Source organism: Camelus bactrianus, chromosome X, assembly GCF_048773025.1.
Source record: "Camelus bactrianus isolate YW-2024 breed Bactrian camel chromosome X, ASM4877302v1, whole genome shotgun sequence".
Lineage (NCBI taxonomy): Eukaryota > Metazoa > Chordata > Mammalia > Artiodactyla > Camelidae > Camelus > Camelus bactrianus.
This window is the reverse complement of record NC_133575.1, coordinates 114,464,613-114,490,375: the sequence shown is the minus strand read 5'-3', so window position 1 is coordinate 114,490,375 and position 25,763 is coordinate 114,464,613. Positions and strand designations below refer to the sequence as shown.

The 25,763-nt window shown below is 45.4% G+C and overlaps 2 protein-coding genes across 12 annotated transcripts in view; both read right to left on the bottom strand.

Annotated features, from left to right (window-relative positions):
- MTMR1 (myotubularin related protein 1) overlaps positions 1-7,691 on the bottom strand; it is a 61,658-nt gene extending 53,967 nt beyond the window's left edge. For 5 of the 6 annotated variants that reach the window (XM_074359354.1, XM_074359356.1, XM_074359355.1 and 2 more), the window contains exons 1-2: positions 7,412-7,691; positions 1,741-1,846 (exon numbers count right to left, since the gene is read on the bottom strand). In XM_074359354.1, the coding sequence (XP_074215455.1) occupies positions 1,741-1,846; positions 7,412-7,569 (264 nt within the window). In that variant the 5' untranslated portion in view covers positions 7,570-7,691. The remainder of the gene's footprint in view (positions 1-1,740; positions 1,847-7,411) is intronic. The other variant, XM_074359358.1, reaches the window with a different exon arrangement.
- Positions 7,692-18,470: 10,779 nt separating this feature from the next.
- Positions 18,471-25,763, bottom strand: part of MTM1 (myotubularin 1) — a 105,602-nt gene continuing 98,309 nt past the window's right edge. For 5 of the 6 annotated variants that reach the window (XM_010956481.3, XM_045517725.2, XM_074360026.1 and 2 more), the window contains one exon: positions 18,471-20,194. In XM_010956481.3, the coding sequence (XP_010954783.2) occupies positions 20,027-20,194 (168 nt within the window). In that variant the 3' untranslated portion in view covers positions 18,471-20,026. The remainder of the gene's footprint in view (positions 20,195-25,763) is intronic. The other variant, XM_074360027.1, reaches the window with a different exon arrangement.

Genomic DNA, 25,763 nt, shown 5'->3' with positions numbered 1-25,763 from the left:
TTTTTTTCTGAATACCATCTGTTAAACCATTCCAGCACAAGCTAATTCTGCTATACAAAATTTGTAAATAGACTAACATTTTTTTTTAAAAAAGTCGTTGCTTTATGTTAAAGTATAGATTCAGTCTGATCTATTAATGCAAAGGTTAGACAGCTACACACACAGTCAGCATCCTTCTATGGAACCTGCACAGCACTAACAACTATTCAGCCATAATGAAAACATTACAGTTAACTCATAATTGTCTGTAAAGAAAAGCAATCCAAGATCTGAGAGTTATTCTCTGCTAATATGGGTCTGTGAGCCTCTCCACTCAGTGGGGCAGTTTCTCAGCTAAGGTGGGGGCAAAAGGGCACCTGTGACCAGTAGGGCCAGCAGCTGTTCAGTAGCCAGTCACTCAGGCATAGCTGATGCAGCAAATGCTTCTCCCACCTAGAAACTGCATATCTTCCCAGCTGGGTTTTAAGGAACAGGAGCCCCAGCTGCTCATACATGGGCAAAGACGAAAATCAGATAGCAGGGAAATCTATCAGGACTATACTCTCAGTCTCCTGGCTGGGCATGTTATCCAACTTCCATTAACCCACAGTCATGCTTGCCTTTGGTAGGCATCATCAACAGCATCCAGTGGCAAGGAGGAAGCAAGTCCAGCACCAGAGCCAGACCTCAATTACACAGCCTCTGGAGTCAGTTTCTGCACTTGCTACATTACAAGCTAGAGAGGAACTGAGGCTAGAGCCCTTAAACAAGGAGAGCTGTTAACAATGACAGGATGGTTATTGTAGCTCTCGAGTTTCTCTGTAAGATTTGATGCCTGGCAACAACCATGGTTTTGAGAGATGTTAGCCTAGGGTAGCACAAGCTATTAAATGTGATTTGCACATACTGGTGAAAATCAATTATTTCTTACTAACAGGTAAAAATGATTATAATAAACTGAAACCTCAATTCAAGCGGACTACTGCTGAAATGTACACATGGTTTCATTTAATGTACCAGTTAATAGTTTCTTGACATTAAAACAAAGTTAGTCTTTAGCCTTAACAAAGATGGAGCACGCAAGCGTTTTATTTGTTAATTGATTCAACAAGCATTTATTGAGCACCTGTGATGTTCCAGGATCGTGCTGGGGGAGCAGTGGTGAGAAAAAGAGCCCCAGCCTCTGCTGACAAGGAGCTTATCACTCTTAACTTTAGAATAAGCAGGGAATCCAACTTTTAAAATAAACAAGAAAAGATTTCTCAATTCAATAAGGACTACAACACGAGGCTGCCCATACAATACTCTTGAGATTTTGCAAGTTTCTTGCATTCTAGTATCACATGTTAATGCTGAAAACCCACAGGTAGTACATAAATACAGAAACAAATTGTGAAGTTAGGAAAAGACTACATATCAGACGTTTTCTGAAATTCAGAATACTAACAAAGAAAATAAGGCATTTATTATAATAAAACCTAAACATAGAATAAAATAATAAGATAGAACTGGATTTTTAAAAGAATGATCATAATCTAAAATCAGCTTTTCTCTCAATTATAAAACTATGATCACATATACTAGATCCTGGTGAAATTTCTCTTCTAAAGTTCAAATCTAACAACAGAGAACCTTTCACCCTTGTTCCCAAGCAAATGGTCGTTGAGCATCAAGGGGCCAAAGTCTCACTCGAATTAAAATTGCAAAGCTTCTTGGCTACTTAGTATATTGAAAATGAATTAAGGACTCAATGCTGCTTACCTTGTAATCTCTGGATACATTTTCTGATGTCACTGAACCTGAAATCTGACTAGAAATTGTAGCAGCTATAAGCTGTTTACACCATTCAACATGTGATCCTGTAGGACTAAAAGAAATAGTGTGATTAAAATATTTTAAGACACAGGCTGTCAGTGAGAAAAATGAGCACTAACTAGGGATATATGTACATTTATTTTTTTTAGGAAAGGAACTTTAATTAGACTATTTGGTTAGCCTTACATTTAATATAAGAACTGAAATACTGACTGACAGCTAGGAAGTAAGATCAGGTTCCAAGCTGATTTTAAATGACTCAACCAATTTATTTTAAGGTTAAGATTCTAAGCCTTAGACAGTTAAGCATGTTATCTTCTATCATTTAATAAAATATTACTTAATTACAATTATATAGCATGAATATTCTTAATGTAATGTAAGTAGAAAATTAATTCAAAAGTGAAATATTTATCTTACAGCATATGCTTTTCAAAAATGCAATCAATTTCATGGTGGTAGTTTTAAATCTAGAAAATAATGTAATTTCAAGTGAATCAAAGTGACTCTTAACGGAGCTCAGCTGACTGTGTGACTTTAAAAAGAACAGACTAGAAAAGTTATGTCATATGTATAGTAATGATTCTACCTAACATTTCTGTAAGTGCTTTGAAAAGTTACAAAAGGCATTTCTGGTCCATCATTATATCAGAGCCTCACTACCACAGCATGATGAGAAGGCAGAACAGGGATTAGCCAACATGGTTCTGAGATGAGAAAACTGAGGTGCAGAGGTCACATAAGCAAACTAGGCAGTGATGGAATTAAAAATTGCCCCCAGAGGCCAGGCTCCTCTCTCAATACATCAAAGCACTGAAGAAATCAAGTAAAAGGGCAAAAGATACTTGTGAAAGTTTACCTTGCAGGTAGCTTTCACTGCAAACAATATTCCAGCCATTTAAAAAAAATCTCATCACTAATTAAATCCACACTCCTATATTGGAAGGATAGAAAACCCTGGAATCCCTAAGGCAGTATGTAAAATAACCTAAAAAGTGAAATAAAGATACCTGGTGTCCTCTACTACAGATCTAAATTGCAGTCTCTGACCAAGTGGGCCCAGTAGTTATCTGTGGGGCTGAAAATGTAAGTGCAAACATTCACTGAACAGGCAGACATTCCTACCATATGTTAAGAATCTATTTACCACAATGAATAACTAAGACGAAGAAGGAGGGAAAAGAGAGGGATATTAGCTTCCTTTTAAAAGCTGTCATCCTCATTGCCCAAAGACATCATATTTTTCTTGCCATGTTGCCTTTTTCTCTGCCAGCATCTACCCCTGATCGCAAATCTAACAGTAGGAACCCGCCTGCTCACCCACCACGGGAGACCTTTTGTTACCATCTGCCCAGCATCTTTTCCCCTTTCTGCTGATAAGGACACTTCTCTCTGCTGTAGGGAACTGCCCCTCCCCACTTCGTAGGATTCTGTGGGGGCAGGGAAGAGGGGCTGACCCCTTGCTCCTCCTACCCCACTTGGAGGGGAGTAACCCAGGCCAGGCCAATCCCAGGCTTTCCTCTTGGATCCTGAGTTGCATAGGTGAACCCCCAGGGCTGCTAGAGGCCGCTCCCTACCTCCACCACCTCATGGAACCCACAGAGATAAAGAGTAAGACAAGAAAAAAAAAAAAATGAGATGGGGAGCCCCAACAACCCCGCAACTCTGGCTCTAAATGTGCATGTGGCCATCCTTTCCTGTCTGCAGCAGTGATGTGAGCCAAGACATTTCCTTTTTGGCTTGAGCTAGAACGATTTGTGTTTTTTTCTACCTGCAACCAGAAGCATCCTGACCAACAGAGTTATAAACAGTGTGGTATCGTGTGCTGGTAGACAGGAGGTCTGGATCCAGGCCCTGTTTCTGTCCCCAGCCAGCTCCATGACCTTGAGCAAGCCACATCCTCTCACAGGACCGTATCTTCATCAGCATTAAGAGAAGTACAACATTGAGAAGAGAGGGGAGGGCCCACAGTCCAGGGCGCATGGCGGAACCATGCCCGCAGAGCCACTCTTAAAAGAAGAACGTGAACCAGAGCTTGTCACGAGGACAGAACAGAGAAGGGAGGCCACATTTCCTGTACCCTGTCTCCTCTTTAGTCTGTGCGATTTCCCTCCACACTCTGGTGTCAACAACCACTTGCAGGCTGGGGACTCCCAGCTTCTTTCTCCAGCCTGGACTTTCCCAATCTGGAGGCCCATGATCCTATGAGACATCTCCACGAGTCGGTCCCAGAGACCCCACTGCCGGCTCAACTTGTCTAAACCAGCATTAGACGCCCAGCCTGCAACCCGACCCCTTCCCCACCCCTGTGCTCCCTAAATCAGAGAAAAGCATGCCTTACCCATGTACCTCAGGCCCTAACGCTGGGGTTTCCCCTGGAGCCCACACCCCACTTCACTCTCACATCAGAGTGCTCACTGAGTCGCGTCGCTCTCATCTACTACGTATCAGGAGAAGGCACCTTGCCCGTTCCTATTCCGGTTCCCTTTTCCAGGCACCCAGCGTTCTTCTGTTCTCCTGCCTTGTGAATTTAAGCCCCGTCTCTATGCCCGTAACGCCCAAATTCAGGTCTCCAGCCCAGACACCACTCTTGAACTGCAGGCTTATGTAAACCAACTGCCTCTCTGACCTCTGCTCTGGAACATCCATCTGACATCTCCTCACTGATACAACCAGGGCTGAGAGCATGCTAACTTCCTAACCCTGCTCCACTTAGAGGCTTCTCCACCTCAGCAACACTGTTTTCTGCAAGCCCCAAACACTGGGTTCGTCCTTGACTCCTCTCTCCTACCAACAGGCAATCTTCAGCAAGCCCCACAGGCTCTACGCTGCAAATTTTCTTCAAATCTTATCTCGGATCTGACCACTTCTCCCTTCCTCGACCCCACTGCTCCGGTCTAAGCCACCATCCTCTCTCGCTTTGATGACTGCAATAGCCTCCTACCTGCTAGACTCTGATTCAACTCTTTCCCCTTCCGGGCTGTTGTCTACACAGCAGCCATGGGGAGCTTACTGAAATCTACACCAGGTTTTGTCACTCCTCTGCTCCAACCCCCTGCCCTGTGGCTCCCCGTGACCTCCCTGATCCTGTCCCCTCCTGTTCTCCCCCTAGCTCCCTCCCTGCTACTGACATCAGTCTCCTTGCTGATCCTTGAACCCTTGGCTCACACTCCTAGAATGCTGACACCCCAGATATGTGCATGACTAGACCCCTCACCTCTTCAGGGGCGATGCCACCTTTCCCTGCAAGGCTTTCCCTGACCATCCTATATAAAATTCCAACCATTCCCTGAAGGGCACACCCCCAACACGTCCTATCCCCTCCCCAACTTCCTTCCTTGCCCTCGCACCTATCACCACGTAAAATAGAACATGCTTGCCTTGCTTTTTCTCTCTCTGTCCCACTAAACAGATGCTCCCCAAGGGCAGGGATTTGTGGGTGTCTGTTCCTTGCTCCATCCTCAGGCCCAACACAGTGCTGACACAGAGTAGGCACTCATATTTGCAGACCAACGACTGAGACATAAGCATTTCCAGAACCTACATAACCTAACTCAATGAGACTCCCCGCCTCTGGTCCATTCATGACACTACTACACAGCAACTATTCTCAAATGTCTACCCCATCCAGTAGCTCACCTGATGGAAATCCTTTTGTGCTCCCCATAGCTAGGGTGACCATATAATTTCTCATCCAAACCCAGACACTATTGTGAGTTGCAGAAGGATGCTATTAGTAACGACACTGGCCCAATCAGTAAACCAGTACCATTCTGGGCCAGAGACCACACAGCCCATCCTACTTGTAGCTCAGATGGTTGTTAAAAATGCAGAATTTCAGGCTCTCCCCCAGAGACGATGGATTAGAGTGGGACCCAAGAATCTGCATTAAAATCAAGCACTGGAGGCGATTCAGACTCTCGGTTACACAGAACCTTGCCGAGAAGCCTTGGCACAGAAGACAAAGGCACATTCCTTGGAAGGTACACAGGCCCCTTGAGGACCTCTAGCCCCACTTTCCCGCAGGTCTTCTCTCTTACCAGTTCCTCACATCCAGCATCCAGCATCCAGCCTGCAGGACTTCACATTCCACTCCTGCGGCCAAAAAGCCCTCCACCCCCACACCCCACTATGTCCACCATGCCCCAGTCCCCTGGCTAACTTCTCCTTCTTCACCATTCAGCTCAAATGTCAGCTTCCTCAGAAGGCCCTGGCTTCCTGCCCATACTCCCCAACCCCCTGCCACTAAAAAAACAAATCAAGTACCCCACCACCATGTATCACGATGCAGTGGATCACAACCGAGGCTGTGGAGCCTTTTTGAAAAATTCTAACTCCTGGGCCTCACCTGAACTTCCTGCATCAGAAGGCTCGGGAGTGGGGTCTGGCCACCTAGAGTTCTCCAAAAGCTTCTCAGATGAGTCCCATGCACACCACATCCAGAGCACTTTCAAGTGTACCTCCACCCTGGCCCTCATCACATTTGATTTCAATTGTTGGTTTGTCTGTATTCTCCACTAGATGGTAAGCCAAAGAGCAAAAGCCGTCTTGCATTATTCCCTGACTCTCCGAGCCCTCATATGCTGCAGAATGTCTGCAGGTAAGTAAAATCACAACCATTCCATGTACTGTCTCAGCTGTGATTAGTTTCCAGTGAAGCTGATTACTTGGGTAATTACTTTATTAAAATAATTGTAATTACACTGAGGTAGAACCCAAGGGATTGTTTCTTGTTGTTTCTAAGCTTCTGGAAACTCCCAAAAGTTCAGCTCACTGATATAACTAAGACAGGCAGGAACCAACATCTGAAACTGACCCAGAGGATCCACCAGTATCCCTTGCCTAACTGCACTCTAGCGCCAGTGAAACGGCCAAGATGTGGGAAAGCTGAACATTCCAGGCTATGGGATCACCCATCCCTTGTTCCCTGAGCTTTAGGGTGGCCTTCCCAGTTGAACATGGTGGGTTTATGCTTCTAATTGATCTTAGTTCTCCGACTGCCTAAGAAGCAGTAGGCTGCCGTGTTCGTGAAAATAAGCCGGTTCCTTTACAGCGTGATGAACTGAAAGTAAAGGATGGTGTGTTCTTGTATGGGGAGCAGTTTGGAAGTTTTCCATTCCAGTTTTTCAAATGAGGGTACCTTTGCCTCCATCTGCACCAGCTCCGACAGCCGCGGGGTTCCGCCCCGCACCTCGGCCCCCCCTCCCAACCCCACCATCAAAGACCTCAAGCAGCAGCGGTGGGATTTGGGTCTTCAAACCACACGAGGCAAGATCACCCTAAAAAAGGGGAGCCAGGGTGAAATTTCCTCCCAAACCCGAAGCAAGGGCCGCCAAAGCGTCTCCAAGATGCAGCGGGGGGGCGGCAAGGGACATGGTTTGACAGCTGCGACGCCCCTCGGGGTGCGGGGAGCTCCGCACGAGGCGGAAGTGAGCCAGGTGCTGGCCCAGGGAGGAGGCGGGCGTTCGCAGGGCTCCGGAGAGACCGGGGACGGGACCGGGGCGGGGGCACCCCAACTCGGCCTCAGCCCGGCGCGCGGGGAGGGGCAGCCGGGCCTCGCGCGAGGCCCTCGGGAGTCGGGGCGCGGGAGGCCGCGGCGGCCCGGGCCCCCGCTTACCTGTCCAGGGTCTCCACGCTGGGCTGCCGGGAGCCGGCGGTGGGGACCCCCGCGACCCGAGGGGGCCTCCTGCCGCCCGCCGGCCCCGGGCCCAGGCTCCCGCCGCCCTCGCCGCCCGCCGCCGCCGCCGCCGCCGCCGCCGCCGGCGGCCTGTCCATGGCGCACCGAGCCCGCCGCCGCGGGGAAGCCGCGGTCGCGAGGGGAGCGGCACCCCGAAGGTCCGGCCGCGCGCCTCTGGCGGCCCCGATCCGCCGCCCGCCCGGCTCAAGCGGCCGCCGCCATTAGCTGTCACCTGGCGGCCCCGCGTTACCCACAAGGCCCCGCGCGCGGGGGTCGGGGCGGGGGGCGGGGAGGCCGGCGCGCAGCCGGGAGCCGGGGCCCCGCGCCCCGCCCGAGCCCCACCTGGACGCCTGGCCCGCCGGCGGGGGATGTGGGGCCTCGGGCTGGGGCGACCCGGGCACGTCCCAGGCCCCTTGGGGTCGAAATGGACAAAGGGATTATGCAGAACGCGCTTTGCTCAGGAAACTACTAGATTGACTATAGAGACACACGGTTAAAAAAAAAAATTTAGGGAAATTCAAGGATTAAAAAAGATTTGTTTTCCTTCCCAGAAAAGTTTTGGGGTGGGAGAAGCCAAGGCCCCCTGGGGGTCCCTGATCTTGACACCTCCAACCCCAAGCAAGACCAATGCCATACATTTTAGCAATCCCTCCTCACTCCATTCTTCCTCTCCCCGCTCATCACCCCCCCACCCCCCGCAAAACCACCTCCCTGCCTTCTGTAGGGCAACCAAGTGTTCTGATGCCGCCCTCAGAACTTACGCCCTTGGTTTATATTAAGAGTAACATTTAACTTCTGTTGGCTAAATCACCACTGTGAAAATCAAGGCAATATCTGATGATAAAGGCATTTAGGACGTTTGATTCCTGGTCTATATTTATTTCCCTGCTCATTTTGTTAGGGTTTGCATATCCAACAGCTCATCCCCTCTCAGCTCAGCCCTGATTTAGTTAGGGGTGGAGATGACAATCATGACGAAGCCCCGTTGCCTGTGATTGCCCTGGGTATGGGCAGCAGACCTATGACCCAGGTCTGGCCAGTGAAATATAAAAGGAATCTTCTGCATCCTGATAAAAGGCAGACATGTAGGCAGGAAGTTACTAGTTCCCATCCCAAACCCATCTTTCAACTGAGCTTAATAACTTCCAACTGAATGGTGAGGATGTGATACCTGAAGCCTCAGCAGCCATCTTAACACCCAAGAGGGGGTAAGCCTGGGGTGAAAGGGTGACCGAGTGAGAAAGGGAAGATCTCCATGAGACAGGAGGGAAAGGGGCAGGACACAACCATTAAAAGAGTGGCACAGCAATTGAGGACAGGTTAACTGGTTAGAATCAACTAAGTCCAAGATGGTGGAAGACTTGACTTCCACTAGACTTTGAGCTTCCTTATACACTCATTGTAATACAATAGCATGGTAAATGGCACTCCCAGGGGTGCTGTAACAGTTCCAAGGCCGACCATAAAGTCAAAAAGTGCACAGTGGCCGAATTCCTGAAAAATCCCAGCCTCTCCCCCAAAATAGCTGTAATAATTCTCCTACTTGCTAGTATATGCATTTCCCGAGCCCATAAAAACTAACCCCACGCCTCACAGCGTCTCTCTCGCTTTCTGAGACAGCCCTCACTCTGTCTATGGAGTGTGCATCTCTCTGAATAAATCAACCTTCCCTCTACTATGGCTCGCTCTTGAATTCCTTCCCGTGCAAAGCCAAGGACCCTCACCTGGCGGGGCACATCCCAGGGACTTGCCTGAGACCTGGGACATGGCCATCGTCTCACAACCCATTTTCCTGCAACATCCACACACACTGGTTTTCCAAAACTATGAAATCAAATGTTTTACAGAAACAGACTTGCAGACATAGTAAACAATCTTATGGTTACCTGGGGAAAGCGGGTGGGAAGGGATAAATTGGGGAGTTCAAGATTTACAAATATTAACTACTGTATGTAAAAATAGATTTAAAAAAACAAATTTCTTATGTATAGCACAGGGAACTATATTCAATATCTTGTAATAACCTTTAATGAAAAAGAATATGAAAATGAATGTACGTGTATATATATGTATGACTGGAACATTATGCTGCACACCAGAAATTGACATACTGTAACTGATTATACTTCAATAAAAAAAATCAAATGTTTTACCCCCTATTATAGACTGAATGTGTCTCCCCCCACTCTCCACCCATTTATATGTTGAAGCACTCACCCTCAATTGATGATATTTGGAGATGAGGCCTTTGGAAGGTGATTAGGTCATAAGGCTAGGGCCCTGATGTGATGAAATTAGTGCCTTTACAAGGAGAGATACCAGAGAACTTGGTCTCATTCCACGAGTAGGCACTGAGGAAAGGCCAGGTGAGGACACAGCGAGAAGGCAGCTGTCTGCAAGCCAGGAAGAGGGCTCTCACAAGGAATCAAGCCATGCCAGAACCTTGATCTTGGACTTTCCAGCCTCCAGAACTGTAAGAGAATAAATGTCTGTTGTTTAAGCTGCCCAGTCTGTGGTATTTTGTTATGGCCGCCCGAGAAGACTGGGACGCCCACTTTTAGTCGAGTACTTTGTTTGGAGCTGCAGGCATCTGAGCTGCCCTGAGATTGGTCGGAAAGAAAATGGTGAAATTTTAAACTTATTTGAAGTACCATTCTCTTCAGGGAGGATTAGGCCAAAGAAGAGTTCACTGTGACACTCTTAGACTTTCAATTTGGTTAGCAAACTTCGGACTTATGGAACAGAGATGGAATCTGACATATCCCTGCCTCAGAAGCTCACAGGCAAGTGAAGGAGACAGACAAATTAACAGTGACATAATGGTTGGTAAGTGCTGTGACGGGGGTAAGCACACCAGGCTGGGGGAAACACCTGAGCCAATCCATGGGAGAAGAGGGGTTAGGAAGACATCCTAGAAATGGTGACACAAAGCTGAATCTTAAAGGATGAGTAAGTCTTTGATCAGGCGAAGAAGTCAGGTTGTTCTTGGCAAAAGGAATAGTTTTGGACAAATCTGTGGCATCAAGTAAACAGTGTATTACATGCAGGAAACCCCAAGAAATTGAGTGTTGCTGGAGCATCGTCAGGCAAGTGAGGAGGTCAACCAGAGGCTAAGGCCCAAGACGTGAAGCACCTGGCTGCTGGACTAAGATGTTTAGACTTTGTTCTGGATTCTGATGTAGGCAGGGCTCTCTGCACTGGAAGAAATACTACTGTATGGCCCCCCTGTGGTAGACGGTGCCTCCAAAGATAGCTGCAATTATGTCTGCCACCCCACACACTCTTTGGCAATATGATCTTGCCACTCCCACATCAGCAGGTGCAGTCTGTGTCCCCTCTGTATGAATGTGGACTGACCCTGTAACGTCTTTTGACCAATAGAATGTGGGAGAAGGGATGCTGTGTAATTTCCTAGGCTGGGCCGTAAGGGATCTGCAACTTCCACCTGGGCTTCGGGGAGCACTCTTTCTTGGAACTCAGCTGCCATGCTGTGAGGAAGCCCAACCAGCCACATGGAAAGGCTCGCACCAAGGCTCCCAGCCACCAGCCCCAGCTGAGTTCCCCAGCCAGAAGACGGCACTGACAGCCATGTGAGTGAGGCCATTTCAGGACTTCTGGCCATTCCAGGGGCCCAGCCGACACCATGTGAAGCTGGAGATGTATCCTATTGACTGACAGGTTTTTGAGAAATAAATTGTTATTTTAAGCCACTAGGTTTTGGAGTGTGTGTGTGTGTGTGTGTGTGTGTGTGTGTGTGTGTGTGTGTGTGTTTGCATCAACAGAGCACCCAAACACTTCTCTTGATATCTGGCCCAGAGAAGGAATCCCCCTCTTCTCAGCACCCTTCCACACCCAGCTGGGAATCCATGCCCAAAGCACCCTGTAAGGAAGGTGCTTCACACTATGCGGCCTGCAGCTGTGAAGGAACAAAGGCAGTTTATTACTCACAGCAGAAGCAGCAGCCAGGGCAATGCCTTGGATCTGTCCCCCAAGTCCCCATCTCCACAGGGTGACATGCTCTTTGCAATGTGACCTTGCACTCCCACATTAAGCGGCGAGTCTATTCCCCTCCTGCCGAATGTGGCCTGGCCCTGTGACCTCTTTTGACCAATAGGGGGCAGGCTGGTAACTGCACATCCATTAGAAAAGAAACCTGTTCTTCACAACACTGGATTACTGTTTGCGTAAATAGTCGTAATACGCCGATTTTATTAAAGCTCAGCCTTTGCCTGTCATATGCCAAGAAAATGCCATGACAGATCTAGAAATCTGTGAGGTCTTCACTGTGAATGGTCTCTCTGTGATGTGACTCCCTTGTGCACTGCACAACCTGCACCATGATGCATGGTAGCCTTGGGAAGTGCCTTTGGATGATCCAAGTGGAGACGTCTAGTAGACTGTCGTCACAGGGGTCCAGAGCTCATGAGAGAGGTGGTAAAAAGCTGGTACATTTTCCTAAAACCTGAAAACTCCTTTTGAAATGTAATGTTCAGCTCCACAATGTGGGAACTCTTGATGAGGCCACCAGTTTTGTTTCTGGAAAAGAAATCAAGCCAATGGAGGTGGACCTGACCATTTCTTGTTAAATGGGTTTCTCAAAAACATCATCATTTTATGAAGATGTGAGATAGATAGATACACACACACACACACACACACACACACACACACACACACTGGAATACTACTTGGCCATAAAAATAATGAAATAATGCCATTTGCAGTAACATGGATGGACCTAGAGATTATCATATTAAGTGAAGCAAGTCAGAGACAAATATAACATGATATCACTTATATGCAGAATCAAAAAATGATACAAATCTTATTTACAAACCAAAAATAGACTCATGGACATAGAAAACAAACTATGGTTACCAAAGGGGAAAGGGCAGGGGAGGGACAAATTAAGAGTTATAGAACAGGTAAACAACAAGGACCTAATGTATAGCACAGGGAACTACATTTGATTTCTTGTAATAAGTTATCATGGAAAAGAATCTGAAAAAAATATATATGTATGTATAAGTATAACTGGATCGCTTTGCTTACACCTGAAACTAACACTGTAAATCAACTACACCTCAATAAAAAACAAAATTAAAACAACCACCAATGAGAAAACATCACTTTGTTAGGAACGAGCAAATCTAATCTTCTATGGAACTACATGTGAGGACCACTATAGAGCAATGGTCCCACAGTTGGAAGGGGTTGTATCGTCAACTCACAAGAGCAGGACTTCGATCCAGTCTTCACAGACGGCCGCGGAGGGCATCCACATCATCAAGCGAAATGTGGCCCTCTCTGTGGTTCCAGGTGGGGCAGTGTGTCCAGCTCATGGTGTTCATTTTTGTGTCTGTTATTGTGCTGTTTAAGCCCAAAGCAATTCCTGGCAAATGAGGCAACAGAGGGACTTCTGTGTGCTGTCTTGGATCCAGGTTCATAAGAGGTTCGGCATTAACCCTGTTCATCACAGAGGCACCATCTAGCCCTGTTTAAAAATGTTGACCTGTCTATGTGAAGGTTTCCAGACTTTTCTCAACACAATAATTAGTTATTTCATGATGGTGCACAGCATTGGGCACGGGGTTCATTTTCTACTGGTACTATAATAAATTACCACAAATTTAGCAGCTTAAGCCACACCCTTCCATTTTCTTGAAGTTTCTATAAGTCAGAAGTCCAGGTAGGTTCATTGGATCCTCTGCTTAGGGTCTCACAGGTTGAAGTCAAGGTGTGGGCAGGGCTGGGCTCTCTTCTGGAGGCTCTGGGGAGAACCCAGCTCTTTGGATCATTGACCAAATTCAGTTGCATGTGGTTGTATGACTGAGGTTCCCATTTCCTTTCTGGCTGTCAGCCAGCTGGCTGCTCTCGGATCCCAGAGGCGGCCCTCACTCTTTCTCGTGCTTTCCATGCGGCCTTCACTCCAGCAGTGGGTCAAGCATCTCTTACACTTTGATCTCTCTGACTTTCCCTCCTGAGGGATCTATTCTGCTTCTAGCCAGAGAAAGCTCTCTGCTTTTAAGGACCCGTATGATTAGATAGGGCCCACCTGGATGATCCAGGATGCTCTCCCTACCTTCAAGTCTGTAACCTTAATTAGATCTGCAAATTTCCCCCCTTTCCCCTGCAAATTCCCCCTCCCACTCCATAACATATTCAGATTCCAGGGTTTAGGGAATAGGCGTGTTAGGGGGATGAAAATGCCTACCAAAGGTATCAGGTAAGGGTTATTGAGAGAAGCCCAGCAAATAGTGTGTGTGTGTGTGTGTGTGTGTACAGAGAGATAGAGAAAGATCGAGGGGGATTTAGTTTAAGGAATTGGCTCATGACATTGTGGGAGCTGGCACATTTGAAATCTGCAGGCCAGGCCGGCAGGCTGGAAATTTCAGCAAGAGTTGATAGTGCAGTCTTGAGTCAGAAGTCAGAGTGTGGAGCAGAATTCCTTCCTTTTGGGGGAACCTCAGTGTTTGCTCTTAAGGCCTTCAACTGATGAGTTGAGGCCCACTCAGATTATTAAGGCAATCTGCTTTACTCAAAGGTCTCAAGTTTATGGAGGCTGAGAAGTCCCACATGCTGCTGTCTACAAGCTAGAGACGCAGGAAAGCCAGTGGTGTCATTCAAAGGCCTGAGGACTGGGAGCAGGGGAGGAGATGTTCCAGCTCAGCAGTCAAGCAGGGAGACTCTGTCCTTCCTCCACGTTTTTTCTTCTATTCAGGTCCTTGGTGGATTGGATGATGCCCATTTACCCTTTACTCAATCCACCAATTCAAATGCTAATCTCTTCCAGAGATACCTCCCAGACACACCCAGAAATCAGGTTTAAGCAGCTCTCTGATCATCCTGTGGCCTGAGTAAGTTGATACCTATAATTAACCATCACAGAGGTGAAGAAAGGGAGACCCTGAGTTCAAGCCAGTTAATCTGGGGACCAATAAAATGAAAACAAAACAAAACAAAACAAACACTCAAGGTTTTAATTTCCCCCCAGGGTAGTAACATGTGGTTGCCAAGTAGTGACATCAGCTTCCAGAGTAAATGTTTGAGCCTTCCATTGACCTGTTCATTGTGTTGACTTTGGAAGAATTCTTTTCTTTCTGATCAGTACCCCTTGGGGCTCAACCAAGTGGGGAGAAAAGCAGGTGATTTCTTTGCCATCCATGGCAGCTAGGTAGGTCTCAGGCAGCGGACCAAGGCCTTCAGTGGAGGGGTTTAACAATCTATTTTGAGAGTCTTGGATGTTTTGAATGCTACATATATCCACATTCAAGTATGTTAAAACAGCAGACATTGTATGGGGCGGTCCATGTCTCTTCCCAACTCAGAAATAGCATCATTGACTCAGTGTGATCAGGCGCTGAAATCCACAGACGGTAAACACTGAGGAGCAACGATATGCTTCTTTAGGGACAAGAAAGATCTTCTAACCTGCTTTACTTTGACAGGATTCTGAGTCTTCTGGCAAGGCAGCAGCGTGCACCAGAGCACAGGCTCCCAGCCACAGTGGTTTGGTTGGAAACTCGCTCTATTCCCTAGCACTGGGTAACTTTGGACAAGTGACTTCTCTGTGCTTAGCAAATAAAATAATAATAATAATAATAATAATAATAATAATAATAATAATAATAATAATAATAATAATAATAATACAGCTAATCATAGGCTTGTTGTGGCAATTAAAGGAATTTTAATATAGGTAAAACACTTAGCACAGTGCCTGGTACGTTGTAAGCATGATGCAAATATAAGCTATTATTATTTACTGGCAACTGTGAAAACTTGTCTCTCACTTGCCAGCATAGGGGAAGTAGTTTCAGTGTTGAGGGGGACAGTGTTGGGCCCCTAAACAGATCCACTTTGCTGGCTTTACCCCACCCCCCAGCTGCTGGGAGTGTTGACTGCTAAGGGTTCCCAGATGCCCTCTTCTCCCAGGGAGCGTCTTCAGGTACAGAAGCCATCTTTCCTAGAAGGTGACACATACCTGTCCCCTCCTACCCCCGGGACAGCTTGTAACCAATGACTGATTTGGGAGAACAAGTCTTGTCTCAAAATGAAGCACCTCTGAGATGCCCTTCTAGCTGCAGAGCGCCTCGGGGACTCAGGCTGAAGTAGACCCCAGCTGCCCCACTCTCTGTCCAGCTCCTGCCTCCACTCTCTCCAGCTCCCTCATTGCCCGTTCCTGGGAGCTCTTCCACAGTACATCATGTGCCCTCAAATCCCTGCTTATTCTCTGCTTCTAAGGAATCTGACCTAAGACAGTTATTAATGTATCAGTGGGGATGATACAGAAAAAAATGGGGTGTGAGAGGATGGCCATGTCCCAGGTCTCGGGCAAAACCCTGGGATGCGCCCCGCCAAGTAAGGGTCCTTGGCTTTGTGCAGGAAAGAATTCAAGAGTCAGCCATAACAGAGTGAAGGTAGATTTATTCAGAGAGATGCACACTCCATTGACAGAGTACAGCCGGGTCTCAGAAGGTGAGAGAAAGGCAGAGAGAAGAGAGGGGAGAGAGGGGAGCAGGGGAGAAGGGGAGAAGAGAGAGAGGGTTGGGGGGGAGAGAGAGAGAAAGAGAGAGAGAGAGAGAGAGAGAGAGAGAAAGATTGATTGACCTGGGACAAGGGATTGCTAGTTTTTATAGGCTAGGTAACTTCATATGCTAACAAGTGGGAGGATGATTCCAGCTGCTCTGGGGAAGGGGCTGGGATTCCCAGGAATTGGGCCACCACCCACCCTCTGACCTTTCATGGGCAGCCTTGAAACTGCCCTGGCACCCGTGGGAGTGCCATTTAGCAGCTATTGTATCTCAATGAGCCTATACTGAAGCTCAAGTTCTACTGGGAGTTGAAACTTCACTATCTTGGTGCTAATGGCCGACTCATTCTTTTCACGGTTGTGCCCTGCCCCCTTCCCTCCCGTCTCAGCTGCAACCTGCTTGGGAATTCCCAGTTAACTGGACTGTCTTCCCACTAGGCCAGACACTCCTTGAAGGAAGTCACCGTTTTACTCATTTTTGTTTCCCAACAAAGACCAGCTGACACAGATCTGGGTCACAGAAGACAGTATTTGTTGATAAATACTGTCTAAAAAAATACGTAAAAAAACCCAAACACTTCTGGCTCTTGAGCTTTAGGCCTCATCTATAAAATGACCAAAAACAAAACAAAAACCAACCCTATCAATGTTATAAGTTTGTGGGGAGGCCAAATAATACAGAATCCGGCACCTATGTCCCCAGTAAATAGCTCCCTTTCTTCCATTTAGGGACTGAAGGAGTTGGAAGTGTACGATCTGGGTTTGGATAGATGCAAGGATAGAAATCGGGAATAAAATCGGAGGCGACTCAAAGTCTAAAATTTTCCTGAGATGTAACAAAATGAATTAAGCTAGTTGTTTCACCCAGTGGTGACTGATTGTATCACTGGTAACAGGAGAGCTAACAGTGTCTGTCCTCTCACCTTGCAGACTCACCCGCCCTCTGATGCTCAACAAACATTACGGAAAATAATATGGAGATTCCTCAAAAAACTAAAAATAGACTTATTGTATGATCCAGCAATCCCACTCCTGGGCATATATCCAAAAGGAACTCTAATTCAAAAAGATACCTGCACCCCAATGTTCACAGCAGCACTATTTACAGTAGCCAAGACATGGAAACAACCTAAATGTGCATCGACAGATGACTGGATAAAGAAGCTGTAGTGTACACACACACACACACACACACACACACACACACACACACACACACACACACAGGAATACTACTCAGCCATAAAAAAGAAAATAAGGCCATTTGCAGCAACATGGATGGACCTAGAGATTATCATACTAACTGAAGTAAGTCACAGAAAGACAAATATCATATATCACTTATATATGGAATCTTTAAAAAAAAAGAAAGAAAAAAGAGGACACTAATGAACTCATCTATAAAACAGAAACAGACTCGCAGATATAGTAAACAAACTTATGGTTACCAGGGGGAAAAGGAGGTGGGGAGGGATAAATTGGGAGTTCAAGATTTGTAGATACTAACTGCTATATATAAAACAGAAAAACAACAATGTCCTAATGTATAGCACAGGGAACTATATTCAATATCTTGTAATAACCTTTAATGAAAAAGAATATGAAAATGAATATATGTATATACATGCATGACCAGGACATTATGCTGTACACCAGAAATTGACCCATTATAACTGACTATACTTCAATAAAAATAAATAAATAAAAAGAAAGTACTCTGACAAGATTTAGAAAAAACTGTTACATTGTCAAAAGTGTACATAATTGCAAATTACTTGAAGGGCTGTCCCAGGAAGAGATTATTCTGCTTCATGCCAGAAGTCAGTGCTGAGCTATTCAATGGGAATGCAATAGAGGTAGAATTCAGTTTGTTGTGATGCTCTGGGACTTTGGGATAATAGAACACCATGTGGCCACGAGGTCGCAGAGAAGGTTAAACGCAGGCATATCTGAGGAAGAACCTTGCGAGGCATCTCAAATACTTACAGTCAAGATATACTTGATCTTTTAATAGTCCTATTTAGATTTTTAAATGGTTCATTTTAGCTTACTATTGTAACTACTTAGCATTCTTGGGCTGCATGTAGGTAAATGACATAATTTCCAATTGGCAGTATTTGAAGAATTTTAATAATTCTTCCCTAAAGAGACATCAAGTGTGGCTTATTTCAACTAGGCTTTCACTCTCCCTTAATGTCAACTGCTGTGTTCCCCACCCAGAGTCTCGCGTGTGTGCACCCCAGTGCTTTCGTGAAAGCGACTCTTACTTTCATAGAGACAGCTGTGGCTTAAAACACACATTGTTCATGTACTTAAGCGTCCAACATTGTTGGGATTTGGGGAGAGCCATGTACAAGATTGCTAGTAAGATAAAGAGCATATGAAGTAGATCCAGGAAAAGAAAATAAGATAGGCAAACTGCATGTTTAAGACGCACACACAGTTACAGCCCTGGAACCAGAGCGCTATGTTTAGTTAATGTATTTATTACAGCAGGTCTTTAGTCATCATTGCCATGAAAATTTTTTCATGAAATTTCACAACACCCTTTAAGCTATTAGTATGAGCTTTTTTTTTCTTTTTGTGGAGTGACACTTTGTTAATTTATGAAATATTTACAGCGTTTACAAAAAGCAAGAGAGTGTCTAATAAAATTTCTTATACATACAAAATTTATACATTATGCTACTGCATTTGAGATGTCTTATTTGGTAGACCTTTAAGCTATGACATAAAATAATTTACAAAGATATACTTACTCTCTCTTAATTCATTGAAAACAAAACCATATTAGCTATAAATAGTCCTTTACAAATCACTGTAAAACACATTGTTTTAACTCTAGCCTTAACTTTTACAAATATACTTACTAAATGAATTAGTTCTGATATCAAATAGAACTGCATCTGAAATTTCAAAAAAAAAAAAAACCAAAAAACCAAAAAAACCTGAAAAAGCAAACCGCTGGGTACTTCAAGTAAAAATTTGTAAAACCAGTTTTTATGCACGCCTCGGGGGAGGGTATCCCACACCATTTTGAAATTCATAAACACAAGTTTCAAGAGTACGCTCAACAAATGTACATCTGCGGCTTTTATTTCAAAGGATGATGCTCTAGCAACAGTTCATGCATCCAATATGGTCAACCCTACACTTTGGCAGATAAGCTGGTTTGACTAGAGCAGCGTTTGCGAAAACATTCACTTAAGCAGCAAAATGCATCCGACATCTTTAAACAGTGCTGTCTAAGGGGTTTCCACCAACCTGAAAATGGGCCAGAATTTTCGGCAAGCTCATGAAAGAGTTTAGAAAACAGAACTGGCAATGTTTAAAAAAAATCAAATCATATTTAACTGGGCCCTATCAGGTTTTTTTTTAATATAAAAATATGCTTCTCTTGGAAATTAAGGGAAAATACTTCATATTCCAAATTTCAAAATAAGGGAAAACTCTTCTGCACAGCTATTTCTCCTTAAGTCACCACTCATGATGGTATAAAATTTGGCAATTATTTAAACACCTTGCTTTGGGATAATATCTCGGAAGGTGAGCTCAGGTTGCTTTTGGCAGTAACACACATCTTTCACGTTTCGCTTTGTTTTAGATAATCCAAAGCAAACATTATAAGCAGTTTGAGGAAAATCCATTTCATAAACATATACATTCTCCCCTTTAAAAGGTTAACAGTGTCATTGTTCCAATTAAGCCCACAAAATACATATTGAATACGTAGTATCTCTGAAGAGGTAAATCAGATTTAAATATTTATCTTTCAAAAACTGCTTTTGGAAGGTGTCAGGATTTTCCAAAACCCCATCTCAGCTCCTTTCTTCCGACTGCCATGCAGACACTGTCGTTTTCTTGCAATCTGTATTCTAGAAGGCACATATTCAAGAGTTTAAGATTTGGTTAGTTCAAGTTCTACATGGAAGCAGATAGTTTCACCTACTTTGTACAGAGGCCCCAAATGAAAGTCAACTATTTCCTTTATTCAGAACTCTAACTTGGGGCCAGGTGGCCTCTCAGAAGTGAGTTTGTACGTGGGGCATCATTTGTGAAGGACCAGAGGGGGAGGCTGAGGGATCGCACAGCTTGGCAGAGTTGGCGAGCTGCAGTTCCTCAAGTCGCTTTATGTATTCGTCACGCAGGGCCAAGAGTTCCATGTAACGCTGCTCCACAGGATTTGGCTGCTGGAAAGAAGCATAAATGTCAGTTACCGCTTTCCGCCACCGAGATGCGCCTGAGCCACACTTCTACGGCGGCGGCTGCTTTCTGAACAAATTCTCTTGTGGTGGGTAATGTACATCATTTCCTCCAACGCTGCAAAATTTACAATCCAGAAAAGCACAAAGATTAATCAAATACCCAGCTATCTGCCACCAAAAAACGACTCACGCACACACTTCCTCACACATGCGTCACCAGCTTTTTAAAATGCATCAGCCCAGGCAGAGCGCCAGTCCCCTGTGTCACCCATCCCCACCCATCCCCCCACTGCTCTCTTTTGCTCCCAGAGCCAACAGCTCTTCTCAGGTTAGCGTGCAGCCTTCCTTCCCGTGCAGCTTTGTGACACTTTGCCTCTAAGTGAATATCCAGAAACAAAATATATGCTTATTCTCTACTTTGTGAAAATTTCCATCAATGGTTGTATTTTGTATTTATCAATTGACATTTTGATCTGACACTGTGTTTCTGAATTTCGTTGCAGTTGAGCACTGTTGAATGAATAAAGCACAGCTGATCTATCCATTCCCACACCGACGGATAGCTCGTGATGTCCACTCTTCCCCACTGTTATACACGAAGCTGTACCATCTTTGGACACTTCTCTTCATGCATGTATGTGAATGTTTCTTGGAGGAATTTTCCTTGGGGTAGGGGGAGGAATTGCTGGAGAGGACAGTATGGTCTTTTCAACTTTACTCGATGCTGCCCGATTATTCTCTGAGATGGTGATGTGACCTGATGCTCCAACTAGTGTGTCTGGAAGTTCCTCTTCCTCCACATCCTTCCCACAACTTGGCAACATAAGAGGAATTAAAAATTTTTTTTTTTTGCGGATTTGATGAGTATAACATAGTATCTCATGGTGGTTTTAGTTTGCATTGCTCTGCCTTTGCACATCTTTTCATGTGCTATTGTCCATGTTTTTTTAATTGCAGTATAGTCAGTTACAATTTGTCAATTTCTGGTGTGCAGCATAATGTTTCAGTCATACATATACATACATATATTCATTTTCAAATTCTTTTTCATTATAGCTTACTACAAGATACTGAATAGAGTTCCCTGTGCTATACAGAAGAAATCCGTTTTTTGTTGTCCATATTAATGCATGGCTGAAAGCAGTGGCTCTGACACCCGCCTGCCTTGGTGTGAATCTCCAGTCTGCCGCTTAACAGCTGTGTGACAACTCTCTGGGTGCCTCCATTTCCCTATCTGTCAAATGGGAATAAAAGCAGCCCAGACCACAGGGTTGTTGTGACAGTGAAGTTACTCCATATAGTCTGTTTTGGTACAATACTCATTTCTTTGATTGATAAACGGGGGTGGGGGGAGGGGACACTGGAACAGAATGCGATTCTCCCCGGGATGCTAGTTGACCTGGAGATTGTCATACTAAGTAAAGTAAGCCAGAAAGAGAAAGAAAAATACCATTAGGGTATCACTCATGGAAATCTTAAAAAATGATACAAACGAACCTATTTACAAAACAGAAACAGACTCAGACATAGAAAATAAACTTATTGTTACCAGGTAAGAAAGGTGAAGAGAAGGAGAGATAAATTGGGAGTTTGGGATTTGTAGATACACACCACTATATATAAAATAGATAAACAGCAAGGTCCTACTGTAGAGCACAGGGAACTTACTCAATGTCTTAAAATAGCCTATAATGAAAAAGCGTATGAAAAGGAATATATATATATGTACAACTGAATCACTGTGCTGTACACCAGAAATTAACACATTGTAAACCCACTATACTTCAATTTAAAAAATTTAAAAACTGTTTAAACTTTTGCACTGAGATATAAATTACATACAAAAATGTGCAACATCTTTGAAACATGTTCAGCTCAATGAATCCTTGCATACATGCACACTAAGGTAATTACCACCCAGGTCAAGATACACAACAGAACAGACCCTAGACTCCCTCGTCAGCATGTTAAAGTTCTGAAGTGATCAAGGGCAAGCTTCTAGAAAGCTTGAGCAACATATGAAGACATTAAGAAAAAGGCCGAAAGTCTACAGAAGTGCCTTCCTTTAGTGCTAGTGGCTTCTAGAGCTGACCTGCTTTCCACTGCATTCAGCTATCTGTGGAAGCTGCAAGTACCAACAAGGAAGCTGGGAAGACACTACACTGATGAAGAAGGCTACCACCAGGATCTGATTTTTAATGCTCAGGAGAAGGGTCTGTATCAGAAGCAGAAGCCCTCTGGGGCCTGCATCTCAGAGGAGGGAGCACGAGCTCCAGGCTGGAAGCCTGTGTATTAGTTTCCTGTGGCTGCCATAAGAAACTGACCTCAACTTGATGGCTTAAAACAACAGAAATTTATTTTCTTCCAGTTTGCAGGGCAGATGCCCCAAATCAGGCTGCCAGCAGGGCCACGGTCCCTCTGCAGGCTCTGGGGTAAGAGCCTTCTTTGCTTCTTCCAGCTTCTGGTAGCTCTAGGCTTCCCTGGCTTGTGGCTGCATCAATTTCAATCATCCTCTGCTTTTACATGGTCTTCTCCTACCTATGGGTCTGTCTCTCAAATCTTCCCCTCTTTTCTCTTATAAGGACACCTGTCATTGGATTTAGGGCCTGCTCTAAATCCAGGAAGCCCTCATCTTGAGATCCTTAATTACATCTGTAAAGACCCTTTTTCCAAACAAGGTCACATTCAAAGGTTCCAAGTGGACATGTCTTTTGGGGACCACCATTCAATTTGGAGGCCAGATGCAGCAAATGCTGCAGAGATGTGACTGTCACAAAGGCATGCGGGTCTGGAGAGGTCTCTTCCTGACTCTTAACCCCATCCTTCCTGTAAGTCCCTGTTATTTTACTATATGACTTTGCAGAATATGAGTTTGTTTTTTTTTTCCCAAAATGCATCTTGGCATTCGAACAGGAATGTTTGGTAGAGTGCCTGACACTCAGTAAGAGTCAGGCACTGCCTGTGAATATCCTTTGCCCATTATTGTCTGCATGTACTCAACTGAGGGCCACTCACTGTTCTGGGAGCTCAGGACCCATCCATGAACAAAGGTGGCTCAGATTCCCATCTTTATGGTGCTGATCTTCCAGCAGGGGGAGACAGACAATGAAAACAAAAATCCTGTGAGTTCCAAAGGATGTGGAAGGTGATTGAGACTAGGAAAGAGTGGAGTGAGAGGGGCAGGGCCTGCTGGGGCGCCAGTGACACTTTAAACAGGGTGTTGCGGTGACTGTGCATGCTCAAGAGATGCCTCTTGGGGGAAGGCTTGAGGGTGGGGGGAGGGAACCAAGCAGACATTTGAGTGTCTTGAGGCTGAGCAAGGAGCTCAGTATGGCCGAAGCAGGGTGTAGGAGAAAGTTGTCAGTGAGGAGGCCAGGAGGTCAGAGAGGTCAGGCATGGGACGGGGGCCCCAGGCGTCAGAGGCCACTGTCCAGACTTGGGCTTTGACCCTGGTGAGGTGAGCAGCTCCCTGGACAGTGCTGAGTAGAGAAGTGATGGGATCTGGGGGGTACATTTTCCAAGAACCACTTTGGCTGCCGTGTTGAGAACAGACTGGAAGGAAGCAAGATTAGAATCAGGGAGTCCAGCTAGAAGGTCCTGCAGCGGCACCAGGGTGGCGGCGGGGGACTAGGGGGAAGTGCTCGGAGGCTGTACAGGTTTCTGAGGGCCAAGCCCCGCAGGCGCTCCCTGCCAGCCTTGGATGAGGGGTGTGACAGAGAAGGGAGGCAAGGGTGACTCCGTCTAGAAAATGGCAGCTCATCTATAGCGACCAGAGTGGGTCTGTGGTTCTCTGGAGGGATAACTGAGGCACACAGGCAGATGTTTGCTGGGGATGGATATGTTCACAAGACTGTGGGCCTAGTTTCATGGGTATAGACATGTGTCAAAACCTATCACACCGCACACTTGGAACACGTGCAGATGATTATGTGTCAATTATACTTCAAAAAAGCTATTTTTTAAAGTAGGGAGAAAAAGGATGAGTCTAAGGCTTCTGGCTAGAGTGTCTAGGATGGAGGTGCTGAGCACCGAGATGAGGAAGATGGTGGGGGGAGCGGGTCTGGGGAGCATGTAAGTTGCTGCGCCAGGACCACTTGCCATCAACAGTCCACTCCTCTCCCCTATGTCACCTTCTCACCCCACAAACTCCACAGTGACACATCTGTTTCTGGGCTCTATTCTGCTGCAAATAAGTCCTGACATAGAGCAGAACAACTTCTTCTTTGATGCTCTCTTCCAAAATTGTCTTGGCTATTTTTAACCCCCCCTTTTCCATATGACAATTAGAATTAGTTTGTCATTGTACTAGCGGATGCCCTTTAGACAAGAAAAAAGATATCAAAGGTAAGACAATCATTTTTGCAGATGACAAGGCTAGAGAGTTAGAAAACTATCAGACATAAAAAGAGAATTCAGTCTAGTAACGGGTATAAAATATGTAGAAGTAATTAAGACAGACAAAGCCAATGTAGATGGCAAGATAGAAGGAAACAGTCCATTTTGGCTAATCAAAGGACAGAAGAACAAGAGATGAAATTCGTAGTCAAGTGACTAGAAATACTACACCTCGACACCTGACTTGGGAAATGAGGTATGAAGTAAGGAGCGCACCTGCTCAGCACAGAACAGGAGATGGGCGGTCGGCTAGCCGTGCAAGTACTTTAGGCTTCCAACAATTCTTATATTCATATTGCTTTCTAACTTTTCTACCAGAAAAGACTTAAATCCGACACAGGTCACCCGGGGACTTTCTGGCTGTTCCCATTCTCACCCTGGAGTGACCACCAAGCAACACGCGAGCTGCCCGGGGCAACCCTGGTTAACAGCTCCGTGGAGCGCAGTGCATCTCAAAGTGTGAGATTCACCAGCAGCCGAAGGTCCCATTCAGGTTTCCGTGCCTTAATTATACTTTTGCTTTCAGCTTGAGCAATTTCCTTATATGACATCAAAGTACTCAATATGCTGATTCGTAGCTTGCCAAATGTAAGCACTGGTCTTTCTGTCAACTCTGAGCTTTTATGTCATAGCAAGGGCTGGTGGCTTCTGCTCTGAAAAAGCACACTAGCCCTGCCTTCTTCTAGGTGAGCAGCTCATCATGCTTTTGGATCTCTCAACACTCACAGTTTACCATAGTGTTGTGAATGCTAGAGAGACGCACCTGGTAATTGCCTGTATACCAACTGGGCCCACAACTGAATAACAGTTACAGTGAATAAGTAGATTCTTTTAGGTTCACATGATGTAACTGGAAAAGTCCTATGTGACTGGATTGTGATCTATCTCTGTATGAAATAATGTTCTGCATAAGGTCTTTCAGGAAACTTAATGCACTTAATTCGCACTTCCATTACCACGTTTCTCCCCAAGCACTGTAACCACTGGCTTCAGTTCCTGGGTTCCCCTGGTGGGCAGAGACCACCTCTTCTTCATCCCTGTGTCCCCCTCTCCCCCAGTGACTGACACACGGGAACGTTCAGTATTCGGCAGATATAAAAACACTAAGGGACATAAAGACATGTGTGGGACTCTTGACGTTCAGAAGCATCTGTATAGA